Source organism: Pseudopipra pipra, chromosome Z (genome assembly GCF_036250125.1).
Source record: "Pseudopipra pipra isolate bDixPip1 chromosome Z, bDixPip1.hap1, whole genome shotgun sequence".
Taxonomy (NCBI): Eukaryota; Metazoa; Chordata; class Aves; order Passeriformes; family Pipridae; genus Pseudopipra; species Pseudopipra pipra.
This window is the reverse complement of record NC_087581.1, coordinates 60,849,149-60,863,390: the sequence shown is the minus strand read 5'-3', so window position 1 is coordinate 60,863,390 and position 14,242 is coordinate 60,849,149. Positions and strand designations below refer to the sequence as shown.

The 14,242-nt window shown below is 40.9% G+C and overlaps 1 protein-coding gene across 8 annotated transcripts in view; it reads right to left on the bottom strand.

Annotated features, from left to right (window-relative positions):
• PALM2AKAP2 (PALM2 and AKAP2 fusion) overlaps window positions 1-14,242 on the bottom strand; it is a 269,801-nt gene that overhangs the window by 155,763 nt on the left and 99,796 nt on the right. For all 8 annotated transcript variants that reach the window (XM_064641776.1, XM_064641784.1, XM_064641785.1 and 5 more), the window contains 2 exons: window positions 5,206-5,320; window positions 4,591-4,612 (listed from right to left, as the gene is read on the bottom strand). In XM_064641776.1, coding sequence (XP_064497846.1) covers window positions 4,591-4,612; window positions 5,206-5,320 — 137 coding nt within the window. The remainder of the gene's footprint in view (window positions 1-4,590; window positions 4,613-5,205; window positions 5,321-14,242) is intronic.

Below are 14,242 nucleotides of genomic sequence, written 5' to 3'. Positions count from 1 at the left end.
CAGACATTTGTTGTGAGAAAAAATTATGCACATACCACCCGTCAGTTTCCAGGAATGTACTAAGGACTGCTTGCTGCTATAAATGCTGGACATGCTGAGTAGGAGCAGCACATTGCTAGATTTACTGCTTGCAAACTGGGAAGACTTCCTTGACTTACATTGGTAGCATAACTACCAATAATACCTTGGATACAGTGAGAGCAACACTGTGGAATTTAAAGTCCTGCTAAGAACACTGAAGACGAGTAGTAGAAAGAAGACCCTGAATTTTAAACAAGCCAACTTCAATATGCTGAGCCTGCCTCTGAGGGATTCCACTGGAAGTGTCCATGGAGGTCAAAGGAGTTTGTTAGTGCTGGGAGTTATTCATAAGTGCCTGCTGAAAGCACGAGAACAGTCCATCCTCTACAAAGGAAAATGAAGGAGTCTAAACAAAAGAATACCATAGCTTAACAATGAACCTTTAGGTGTAATAAAAATAATAATAAAAACCAGCATATTGGCTTAGTCACTGAGGACTGCAAGCACTTTGCTAGGGGGATGGAAAGGTGCAGTCAGGAAAGCTAAGGATCAGCTAGAACTGAAGTTCGCCAAAGATGCCAGGAAGAAAGGATTCTTCAGATCTGTGAGCAGTAAGCAGAAGGAAAGACATAAACCCATTGCTAAGGAGGGCAGGGAAACCAGTCACTAGAATGGTGACAAGGCAGATGTTCTTTGCCTCTTTTGTCTCTTTGCCTCTGTCCTTACTGACACAGCTGAACCCCAAGTCACAAGATCAAGTAGTAATGACAACACATATTTACCTGCCAGTAGTGGAGGAAGGGCTGGTCTGCAAGGGTTCAACACACATAAATCTACACTCCAGGGTGTTAAGAGTAGTGTCTGACATTTTTATAAGGAGACTATCTATAATATTTGAAAGTCACAGAGATCAGGGGAGGTCCCTGATGACTAGAAGATGGAAAATGTCATACCTATCCACAGGAATGGGCCAAAAGAGGACCCAGGAAACTGGAAGCACTATGGTCTTACTTTGTCCCCTGGGAAAGTGACAGAATGAGTACTCCCAGAAACCATTACAAACCAAATGAAGCAGCTGATTGGGAAAAGCCATCATGGATTTACCAATGACAAATCATGACAGATTAAACTGACCACCTTCTACAACTTAATAACATCTGTTGATACGGGGAGAGCAGTGGATGGTGTTTATTTAGACTTCAGCAAAGCTTTTGACACTGTTTCCCACAGCATTCTCCTGGCCAAGACAGATTGGTTGAGTGATCTGTGAAATGGGTAGGAAACTGACTCACATGTTGCACTCCAAGGGTGGTGGATAAATGGTTTTTACTCAGGTAGCCAGAGGTGCTGTAATTGAGGCAACTATAGATGAAGACTGAATTAAAAAACTATGGAAAGCCTACAACTGAAACCCAATTGCTGGTGAATTTTTACAGGACATGTGGAAAGCACTTTTCAAAGATCTGTGCTTGACTCCTCTGACATGCTGGTCTGTTTTACTGTTGGGCTGTGCAGCTGGTCAAGATCAGAGGAAAGAAAACCAAAAGAATCTCTAAGCAGTGTTCTGGGTACTAACCAATCCAGATCAGGTTTCCTGAGCCACATCTTTGACAAATATATGCTAATACATACAAAATTAAAACAGAGGTTTGTGCAAACTGTACAGTTACTGTAATTGTGGCTTCTGTATGTTGGCTGCAGTAGCAGCATGTAGTTTGCGTACAACTGGCCATATATTCCAAAGAATGAATTTACCCCTAAGGCAAATTCAGCACTCAAGAGAGTTACATCAGATATTAATGTGACTTATTTTGTATATACATTGAGCCATAAACATATACACATGGAGTAAGAACTCTCTCCTTTCCATTTGCTCGTGATGTGCGTGCAGCATAGCACCACAGCATGTCTGGTTTTGACTGCAGACCTGAGTGGCAAGAAGTGATGTAATTCTTAGCATCATCTCAAACTTTGTTTAATGGAGAGCTTGTTGGTGGCAAGCCAACACAAAGCTGGAAGTGACAGGGCCACAGATTCCAGCATTTCTCAGCCTCAGCATTTCTGATCTACTTTCTCTCACGTGGTGATTTATGAAGGCAAAGTGTGTTTGTACCCTGGACAATGTGGAATTTGTGTTAATTGTGGTTAGATGATTTCAAGCTCAGAAATGCGTGTTGCCAGACACAAGTCTTTTTCCTGGAAAGGTGGGAAGGACACAGAGTTGTCACTTGATTGGCCACTGGTGCTCACCACCACTTCTCCCCTTCCCTTGGAGCCTTTGCTTGGACCCCTCTGGGCTCTGAACACCCTATATTTGTGCTTTCTGCATGCTCAAAATCTCTGTCACCACAATATGTATGGCATAAAAAGATGCACAGGGACACAATGGCGAGATAAATCACATTCTATACTGTCATTGCATTCAGAATAAAGGGAGGGAAGGATACAGAACAAACAACATGAGATGTATGGCCTTGGGAGTCTTTCAGAATGTGGCAGCAACTGAAGAAATTGCTCCAACAGGTCACTGTTAGTTTGTGTCTGTATTTTACAGAGCCTTCCTGTGTCATCCAACAACTCCTACCATTTTCCTCTGCAGCATGTGTTACACATGGTTGCCAGACAGATGTTTGATCTGCTGCAACAAAGCAAGTCCTAGAAGTTTTTTGAAGGAAGGAAAAATTTATGGTACCAAAGTGCTCACAGGTAGCTATACACATTTTCTTCCTGCTCTGATCAGTTACCTTCACAGACTGCTGTCAGAGAGCAGAACAAAGAGGACTGGCTCAACTTGCACCATGTGAAGATGTACAGCTGTATTGCGCCTGCAATGGGAGGGCTAAAAGGACAGTTTGCAGCCTCAGTCACCCACAGAGGAGAAGAGGACGGCACTACTTAGAGGATGGCCTGGCCTGTCTCAGCCCACAGGGACCAGTTGCTGAGAGGAAGGGATAAGATACATATAAAACAAGTGGTCTAGAAGAGAAGAGGGACCACTTCACCCAGGTTTATTCCCTGCTCTTTTTGCTTGTGCATTTATTCTGGAGTCACTTTCTTTGGTGTAGTTTTGCAGTTTTCTGTCACCCTTCAGAAATCACTAGCTGTCCTTACTGCTTGTTCAGTCTGTGAGGAAGGGATCCACCGAAAGCAAGCAAAATCTGGAGAGCACAGGGGCTCTTTCTGAACCAAGTGAAATACTACATTGCTACATACCTTCAGGGAAACAACCACTTCATAGTTGTTAGCTGGGCCTTCCTTTGATTCCCTTTCAATTACAACACACATGAAGAGGGAGAATGCACCTTGAAGGAGTCATACAAGCTCCTGTGCACTTTGCGTGCTAATTTCTGTAGGCACCATTCCTTTCTTGGAAACTTACCCACAACCATGGTGTAACTCTGTATAGGTACGAAATATTTGCCATTCTTGATCTGCATTTACTTTGTGGTAGCCAATTTCAAATGCTCCAGAGGGAAGAAAGACTAAATTCTTACCATGGAGCATACTATCTAGGACTTTTTTTTTTTTGACAATAGGATTTAATGAAAAACTTGGATTATATTGCTAGGAGAAATGAAAATTTCTGAACTAGATCTTTGACTTAAAAGGAAAACCTCCTTACTAAGTAATATTAATCACCCCCCTAAGACAGCTCCAAGTCTGCTCATACACTACACAGTAATTTCCATTGTGTCCCAGTGTTTTAATGTTGGGATCATCCTATATATTCCTCATCTATACTCACAATACAGTTGGGCATGGCTTTGACAGCAGCTGGAGGAGGTAGTCTTAACCTCAGTATTTTGAATCTTGTCATTTCAAAGAAATGTGCTGAGAACGAGGATGTGGTGCACAGATTTATCTGCAGATGCCTTAGCATGATATCCTTCCTGGGTCCTAAGGGTCCTAAGGGTCCTGGAGTGGCTCTATAAGGGTCATTCTTGCTTCCTGGGAACCATCCATGTTATTTGGTCACTCAGACACCTAAATTTATAGCTCAGTATTTAGACTGATCACACATAGTGTGACACTGAGTTAATATGCGAGGAATTACTACATCCTCTTCAACCCATGTGAGATTTTTCTTCTGTAAGAATTATCACGCTGAGAATATTGTTCATCAGTGAAGCAATCTATTTTTAATATTAATATCTATATTAGGAATAGTCCTCACAGTATTTAACAGTTTATGAACAGAACATGAGCACATACAATGGAGAATATTGACCACAGAGAGGTGAAAAGGAGTCTGCAGTGCTGGTCTATCATGTGGTGAAAGGGGTCAATAATACAGAAACTGTATTATGTCTGTTTTAGTTATTCATGCTGTTCTTTCCCTTTGTGTTTGCATAAGAAGAGGTGGAACTCTGCCAAAGCAATACCGTTTTACCACAATAGTGATGTTTGTGCTAGCATTATAGAAATACCAAAGAACAAGGTAATGGCTCTAGCAATAAATCAGAAACATACAGTGAAGGAAAGAACCCCCAGTCTTTAAACCTTTGCAACAAAGCTATAGTAACAACTCTTGTTAAACCCAAAGCTATACAATAGTAAAAAGGCACTTACCACCATCCTGGTGGGAGAAACTCTGTGAACGGAAAAAATAGAATGTTTGGTTAAACCTTTTTTTATTTGGGATTTAATTTGTATGAAGTCTTGATTTTTATGCTAGATTTGCTTTTATGGTTCTATGTAATTTTTAAATGGGTAACTGTGGTTGTGGCTCCTTGGATTTTGATGCTGTTATAGACTGGGGGAGAGGGACATGGTGTAATTAAATGGAGAACACTGCTTTATGTTGCAGGCCGTAATGTTCAAAAGTGGTGTTTGTAGCAAATGCTTCTATTTCTGGGTGCCAGCAAGAGCAGGGAAGTTTGAAATACTTTTCAGGATGCTGCTGACATTTTAAAGTTGGGCCAAAAATGTTCAAATTGTTTCCCTGCAGATAAGCTAGGGAGAAAGCTTCTGAAATCCCTCTTCAAAAAAGAGCTGGAATGGAAGGGCAAACCCAAATAATCCAACCAAAAATAACCTGATGCCTCTACATCTTTTCTTGTCTTGTTCATCCTGGTTTGAGCTACATGCTCAGCAACTGCCCTCAATCTTCCCACAAGTGCATAAATTATAACTGCTGCTTCCAAATGGTGCTTTGTTTCAATCTGTGTCATTTTTATAAAATACCTTTTGCAAGTTGTCGAAGGATTTCTCAGTCTCCTTTAGTTTCTCCAAAATTACTTGTTCTTTGGCAGATATTTGGGACTCCTCACTTTCTAATTTCTGTATTTCTTGTTCCAGCCTGTGGAAGACATACAGACATGCACATACACACAAAAATAAAATATGTAAATATTATTTAAATGAGATATAGTTTCCTAGGTATTAATTGGCATTTCAAATGTCATCAGGAACAATTTTGACTTTTGTTATTCACAATGGATTTCCTAGCACATGAAGGGCACATGAATTATTTGTAAAACAGATAGATCTATCTAAAAGGAAAACACTAATTACCTTATTATCATCCTCTGCAAAAGCATATACAGATTAACTAAAAATATACTTCAGTATCCCTTCACCCCAATTCCTGTAACATCTCTCAGATATTTACTTTCATTTTAGAAATCACAGTGCAGTACAGGATATAATGAATATGCAGTAATAATTAGAGAAATAGGTGTCTTCTAATGCTTCTGTACTCCCGACAATGAAACTGGAAATAGTTGTTGGAAACTGGTTGTCAACCAGTTATGTTAGGAGTTTTGCTTGAACTAACACTTTGCCCACTCCCAACAATAACCTTTTGGGATATCTACCCATGTTTTCTACTGTTACTGCATGAAGCTGGGGTCCCCAGTGACTTCGGGTAATAAAATATATAGAAAGTTCAAAAAATAAACTTATTTTGCCAGGCAGTAAGCACTCAGTACTTGCTTTTCTTGTTGAGACCTAATGGCTGAGATCTCACTCTTTAAGATGTCTTGATGATGATTTGGGATACGCTTTTGTCAGGCTTAGATTCTCCATTACTTTAGCTGAAACCTCCTTTTACTGACATGATTTATGCAGATGCAGGTAATCCCTCTTCCTGCTGTCTCCTCCTTTCATGTATGCTTCCTCTTTATTTTCTCACTTTTGAAAAAAAAATCTCTATAATATAAGCCAAGATGAACACATTTGAACAGGGATAGTTACCTGAAACTTCGTCTACAGAAGGATCTGTAGCTGCTCACAGCTAAATGAAACATATTTCCTTGAATGTGACAGATCAGCACTTCCTAGTACTTTCCTTACCCTCGGCTGGTTGCTCCTGCCTTTCTGTCACCATTTCTCAAGTGAAGGATCAGGGCACTGATCCAAGCTAGAGGGATGTATTTTTGCTCTTTCCCAGGCCTGCTCTGCACAGAACTTCACTAATGCTTGATCGAACACAAGACAGAGAGCAAGGAGAAGGTGATGTAGGGAGGAGAGAAGGAGGAATTGCTTCTTTCACAGGCAGCTTGAGTTGCTTGTGAAATTCACATGTCTAAATACAGATGTAGGGGTCTAACTTCAGGCACTCACCTGGGAGATTTTCCCTCACTTTCTAATTCTGTGATGATGAAAGGCGTGTGGCACTTTATGATAATGTTTTTCATTAGAGGAAGGCAAAAGTGTCACAGGATCAAATTGCAGATGGAAAAAGGCAGATTTTGCTCTCCTGAAGTATATGAATGCTAAATAGTCTCAGATTTGTGATGAATTGTCAAACTGCCATTTTTGTCTCTTAAAGGTAAACCCCTCATCTCCAAGTTGAAATAGCCTAATTGCAATAATTTTAAAATGAACAGTACTTTGGAAAGTACTGTTACAATCCACTTAATCTTTTCTCTAAATTAATATAACAACATAAAAAATGCAAAAATGTTGAAACAAAATATTTTGTTCTGCTGCAATGAAACAATTTGATACAGGATGAATTTTCCTCCTCATGTTGTAATTCAGGGAGAAATTTTTCAAATTATACAGTTTTATTTTCACTTGTCTTCCCAGGAAGTTTTTTAAAGTACCTAGTGAAGTGAAAAATTCATTTGTCACTCAGGTTAGCCAGTGCCGTGTTCTTGCTAAATTAATGACTTTAGAAGTCAACAGGTAGGCGGCTTCTTTTCCTTTTCTATCCCTGGGAATGATTTGTAGATCCAAGGCATTTGTACCTTGCTAATAAAGACATTTGAAATATTCTGCTGTGCTACCTGGTGAAAATAAACTGTGGAGCAGTGTGAGTCAGGGCTTACTGGTGTATTTCTGTTCTTTCTCAGTGAGTCACTAAGCAGCATTTTCAGGATGCATGCTCTATAACCTGGTACATTTTGCTTGCTACATGATGGGGGAAGAGCCTGAAAAACGGGAGTGTGTAGAAGTCAGCAACAACAAAACACATTCTTTCAAATGAACTTAATAATGAAGTTAATAATTTATGGCAGTGAAAACACTGTGAGTATGAGGCAACTCATTTCATGTAAGGTTATAAGCAAGCAGACTCCTTGTGATTTGGGGTGATAATAAGTGCACCATTTTTGCGCACCATTTCAAAACTATAAAAAGTTTGTCGTGAATTGTTTGGTCTTCAAGAGAAAGTTTGCTTCCAACATGCATATGGTTACACATGCACATGCACCAATTGATTTGATTTATATTTTCTGACTTTTTGACTGCTTGCTCTCTTGTTTCTACTTGTTTACATTTCTTTTATCCTTCCCTCCTGGTTCACTTCCTCAGTTTCTTCCATTGTGCCAGGCAATCCTTACCATTAGAATGAGTTGGGCAGATGAGACATTAGGTTACCCTGTTTTGACAAGAGATCTAGTGGTTCTGGGTGTTGTGGTGTGTCTTTTTTTGTTTGTTTGTTTGTTTCTATTCTGAATCCCTTCTTCAGTTCCCTTTAACAACAACTTACTAATGGGGAAAAGGATGGAGACAGAGCTACCAGGATTTAGAAATACGGGTGAATCTGGTAGGAACAGAGTTCCCCTACATTAGACTGAGTAAGAATGCATAAAACTCATGCCATAGATGCAAATTGCCTTTTCCTCACTGAAATCAGTGCAGGTAGACTAAGAGACTCTCAGACCCTATGTAGACTGGACCTGAATTTCTAATCATAGCAGGAAAAATAGGGATCATTCAGGAGAAAGTACCTGTTACATAGCCCAGGGGTCATATACCAAGCATTGATATCCACAGGAGGTTGCTTTTTTCCTCAATTTTATACCACTCTAACTCATACTCTCTAGGCCTAAAGGCTGAGGCACCTCTGCTGAAGTACCGAGGTACTGAGAGATACTCAAGGTCACAATTTTCACGTGAACCGTTGTATGCAGTCTTGAGTAAACCATCTGGACACCACAGATCTCACTGGCAAACTTGGATCTAGAATCTTCACCATTTCTTTGGACTGCCTTTTTATGTATGGTCCAGCAGTACAAAAATTTAAATCATAATGCAAACCAAAGGTTGTTTTGCATGTTTATTTTTTTTTAGTGATATTCATATAATCAGAATTGCCAAGTGATAAGGAGAACTGCCTGCTTTTTTTGGTAACAACATACAAAAGAGTCATGCAAATTTGGTCTGAAAAATAAATGAAGTAATATTGCACCTGTTTCAAGCAACATGCTATATAATGGCTTAAACAGCACTAAATCCATTCAGAGCACACACGTACACGTACGTACATTTACCAAGTGCTTATATTTTTCCTGTGTAAATATTAAATAATGTCCTTTTCTTCTAGCTTAGTTTAAAAAGGATATGCCTTAATTGTCATATGACACCTGGCAAGGAAACCTTGTAATTCCCTTGTTCCTGACTTCTTGGCACATTTCAGGCTGGCTTTTGAAAGATGGCCACAACAATAAGGCCAGTTATATAAATAACTACAATATCTGAAGTGTTGTAGGGAAGAAAATTAAGAAGAAAACTCAGAATCAGATGAGGCATAAGTGGTATAAAATAAACTGTTAGTATTGCTGCTTTATTGTCCCAAGCAGTCATCTCATTACTGAATTTGCTAAACTGTTTATATAAAAAGAAAATTGGGTCAGGGAGTCTGGAGTTGCTGTGGCAGGGGCATGGGTTTTTTTCAGTGGATGTACCCAGAGTCCTATTTCTCCAAATATCACAAAAACAAGTGGGAGATTTTACCACTCAGAAAGCCAAGCCTGCCTTGTTGCTAGTCTGTCTGTCCTGCAGTTTTCTTTAATGGATGCCATAAGCACCTCAGAGCATAAAAGAATTTTCAGGGGAGCTGAGAAGAACTTCCTGTGTAAGCCAGGTGACCCTTCTTCTCATGTTAACAGTTCCACCCTGCTGTGAAGGGGAAGGAACCAAAAACAGCTGAAGCGATGGACAGCATTTTGGACAGCATTTTGCTTTTGTTTGGGGGACCCTGATTCCTTGTTTAGTAAGATTACAGGCTTGTTGGATAAATAGGCTGGAAATTACTTTGGGATGTCTCTAGCCCAACCTCCTGCTCAATGCAGGCTCAGACATGAGATCAGGTCAGGATGCTCATGGCTTCTTCCAGTTGGGTCTTGAAACTCCTGAATGGCGGGGGAAAAATAATTTTTTAAAGCTACTTACAGGCTTTCTCTTTTAGAGTCTACAGATGTCAGACGTGATGCCCTGCAAAAATTCAAACCAGAACTGTTCAGTACTGCAGGGGAAGGGGATGTACCAGACTGCTAAAGGAAGTCTGGTCTGTGTGTTTGGTGGGATTTCAACCTAAGTGGGCAGCTACACAAGTGTAGACAGGCATCCAGTGCAGCTTCTGAGAAGATCAGAGGCATAAACAGTACATGAACCCTCCTGTGGAAATGCTGGGATCAGGACCAAAGGACCTGTCAGGTAGCACAGAATAATTTGGAAGACAAAAAGGGGAGTTAAGAAGAGAGATCTAAAAGGTGAAGAGGTAGAGGTTTGGAATTGTGGTATGTGTACATGTGCATTTACATTTTGCTGCAGTACCCACCAAACACTGTGTTTGGATACAGGACTCTATTTTGTGCTCCAGCCTAAAGGCAATGAACGCACTTTCTCTAGGTGAAGGATTTGCTCTGTTTCCCATGCTGAGATGTTGAAACCCACAGACTTGGCCTGTTATTTTCCTCCCTCCTGAAGGAGGCTGAGGCTATTCTTACAGAAGGTGCCTTTCCTCAACCCTGGGAGAGACCCTGAGCATGTTCCTGCAGGGCAGTCACACAGCTGGTGCAGAGTCACACTGGTTTGCAGCAGGGACACACAAATCCCAAGTCAGCAGAACTCTGCCTGAAGAAAACAGCCTCCTCTATCCAGCTAATTAACTCTGGCAGACACATGACTTCTAGAGATACCTACCTTTGGTTTAGCAGTGTTTTGTTTTTCAGGGTGGGATGGTAACCACATTATAAACAGGGAGAACAGCTGCAGGTTTATGGACCAGTTTCTTTAGCCTGTGCTAACTCTGCATTCTGGGTCGTACTTGAGAAATACTCACGCAATTTCTGCAGTAAACATAGAAATGTAATAAAAATTATGTCTGCAGCATACAAACTGGCATGTCAGTGGAAAAAAGAACATTCATCCACACTAATAAGGAAAGTGTACAAGTATTCAAAACTTAAGAGAAAAACAGGAAAGACCTAATCAAAGTAAACACTTGAAGGGAAAAGGTGACCAATGCTTATGTAGTGTGGGGGACAGTTCAACTGTAAGCTGATTATTTTGCTATTGCTTGATTGATGCCATAAATCAACCTGATATAAAAGACACAAATAAGGCATGAGACTGCACATCAGCAATTTGTGCAAGGTCTCTCAGAGTTGAACATCCTGAGGTGTTACAGCTGGTATTAAAATGGCAGATTCAGAAGTGGAATACTGCAACAAACCCCTGATGCTTACTGAAGAGAAAGTTAAACACCAAGTTTAGGGATAACTGGGTTTGCCTGACGGGAAGCACAAACTGTGCTTGTCTCTAGGATTTTGCCCTCAGGAAGCTTTTGACCACACAGCAAAACTAGAACCTGAAACCTTACACGCAAAGTCCACCCTTCTGCATGTACAGTTATGTGCCTTCTCCTGCAGAAGTGCACTGCCAAGAATGTTCTAATCCATGGGCCTCTCATTCCTATTTCTTTATCTCTGTAAAGGTTTTCTGGGGCAGCAGGGTACCTCTTAGCTCACCCTTGGAAAGGTTCAGATTACCCTTGGAAAATGAACTTGCAAGGGGAAGGGGTTCCCCCGAAAGATATGTAAATCTTGCATTTAAGTCTTTTAAACCAGCACAACTGCATCCCAGTCCAGCACCTCAGCCCTTGACAAACTTCCTATATCCATATTGACTGCCAAGCACCGGCAACCTGGCTGTAAGCCAACATGCCTAAGAAACTGGAGCTGAAATCTACATGCCACAGCCATGAACAGTACCCTTCATCTGCTGTAGGGAAGCAGATGAATCCTTGGTTTAGTTTCCACATTGGCTTAGTTTTCTTAGCAAACACCAGCAGTTGTGCTGAAGGCATTTGGACCATTTGTGGATGTCACTCTATATCGACACACAGCCACTGCTGATGGCAAAAAACCTGCTTGATTTCAGGTCTGTTGCAGAATCTGAAATGGGATTCCAGAGTTAAGTAATTCAATGCCTTTTAGTTTAGTCTTTCTGCAGTGCTCACCCTTTTTTGAACAGCTCACTCTCAAAAAGGAAAGCTGGCAGTGCACATCTTATGATTTCCAACAGACTGTTGTTTACAGAGTACAGCTGCTAATCAAGAGCAGCAAACTTAATTAGCATCTTTGAAAAGGCAAAACCTCTGTGACTTGAAAAACTGGGAATCCATTATTACCAATCAATGCTTGGATATGAGATTCAGGCATGATGCTGAATGAGTTGCTCTGGTAATCTATCCGAATCTTCCTGAATACAGGAGAAGGGAAACAATTCCCTTCACCAGGCAAAAACTGCATCGCAGTACCAGCTGACAAATTTGGGATGAGAATAAAAACTCTAAAATACACTTTGTTGTCTGAAGTGTATAAACACATACATAGAGAGAGCAGTATACAGATATTTTGCATCTGCCTGGTGTAGGACGAGGTTAATCCATGCTATCTTGAACAAACCAAGGCTAGCAATTCAAGCATTGGCCACAGGATTTCTAGAGCTCAGCATGACAAGGTGTAAAACACAACAATCATCATCCTGAGTTAACTAGTAAAATGAATGCTGTCTGCTCTAGATGTAGAAGGCTTAGTGTCAATGTGATGCAAATTCTTTGACCTAGAGTTGAAGTAGTTATACAATTGAGTCCAGTTCCTCACCAAAGCAACACTGTTTGTATATTAACTTTTGCCTATGGTTTGCCTGATACAGTGTTAAATTTCCCAAGCATGGGGACTTCAGCGCTCTGATGTGACTTTTCCGCTAATTTCACTTTTCCACTTTTTCATGACCTGCCTTTTCTCTCCTTAAGAAGGATGTTATCTCACTCCAGTATGATTTCCTCATATCACCTAAACACAACTTTTTGGCCCCATGGCATTTTCAGCCTACACTTGTTTTTGGACTTTTACAAGTGCAACCCTTTCTAGGTCAGGTTCATTCAGTCTTCTTCAAATGGGAGATGTCTCCAGCATGGGTGAGACTGCAACCTTGAAAACTTCCCAGTGACTCAGGAGAGAGCAGATCACTGACTGGAAATCAGTGAATCACTGTGCCTTAGATGATAGGACAAATAGAAACGAAACTTTACTCACAGTATCCTGGAATGCCAAAATAAGGAACAATATAACCTCAGAGAAGTCCTCGAGAATTAGATAAGGGATGTACTCAAACAAACAGGACATAAACTAAGCTCTGTGTACCCACACAAGATAAAATAAAGAACAAATGTAACAGTTTTTGGTGGTGAATCACAACGACCCTGTGCCTGATCAGCAACTGAGGTTAAGACTACAAAGACTCAGAAGGACCAAAGAAGGACTTCCAATAGGGAAGTGACTATGTAAAGCAAAGTAATGAATACATATTAAGTAAGCCAGACTATCTAATGAATATGTAAGTAGTATGTGGAATAAAAAGCTCTGTCCATCTGTTTGGCATGTTTGTTAGATGACGTCCAGCATGATGAATAAAGGAGAATGCCCTTTTGAATATCTACAAATCGTTGTGAAGAAGTTTGTTTTTGCTGCTTCTTGGTATTGTTGAGGCTTGCCCTTACAACAGAGGAGCACGTAGCTTGACCCTCCTTTGGGAATTGGAGGGGTAAAAAGTTTAAAAAAAGCCCTGCTCTGAACGCAGTCCATTGGCCACCAGCCAAAGAGGCAAAGGAGCAGAATCCACTTATTTTCTTTCTCTGTGCTTACGGATCTGAAAGCTCCTATATGTGCTCCTGACTGGGCTCCAGAAAGGACCTGGCAGATCTGACCAAGTCCCTTGATTTCCCTGATCAACTGAGTAAATACAGCTTAACCTGCTCTGGTAGCATCTGGTTTCTGAATCATCCAGCTTCTGGAGCATTTGTGTTTAAAACAAATGGCACAAATATCCACAACTGGTATAAAATGCTTGGGCTGCACAAAACCGGACATGCAGATCTTTGTGTCTGAACAGACATGTAGTCACACCAGACAATGTACAGGATTTAAACTGCAAATACAGAGGGGCATCATATGTGGTTCATTGTTTGGTACTCATTGGGATGGCAGGAGAAAGGCAGGGAAAATAAATAAGCCACCTTAGAGAGGTCACGTCCTGTACTTTGCAGTTGAACAGTGAAGGTGCAAAGACTTGTGAAAGGCATCGAATCCCAAGTAAAATTGACAGGAAAAGCACCAGGAGAGTTGTCCTGGGATGCTTGAGGACACACAGGAGTACAAGGGGCAAACATGCCAATGTGGCTATCATAAAATCTTCCCCCTCTCCATGCTGTGCTTTGTCCGTACCATTGAGGTGTACTCTAGGGGACTTGCTGGGCACTTTGAGCACAGAGGACATGCTCCAGAAAGGCCATGACTGTGGTGGGAACTGGAGTCAGAGAGCATGTGTTGCAAGATGTGGTTCAGGTGAAAGAGGACTGCACACATATTCCCCCCAGCACAAAGTCCCTGTACACAGCAGCACACAGACAGAAACTAGAAAAGCAACACAGGTGCAGCCAGCCCTGTGAAAAACAGTTTGTTGGCACATCACAGTTATACACATG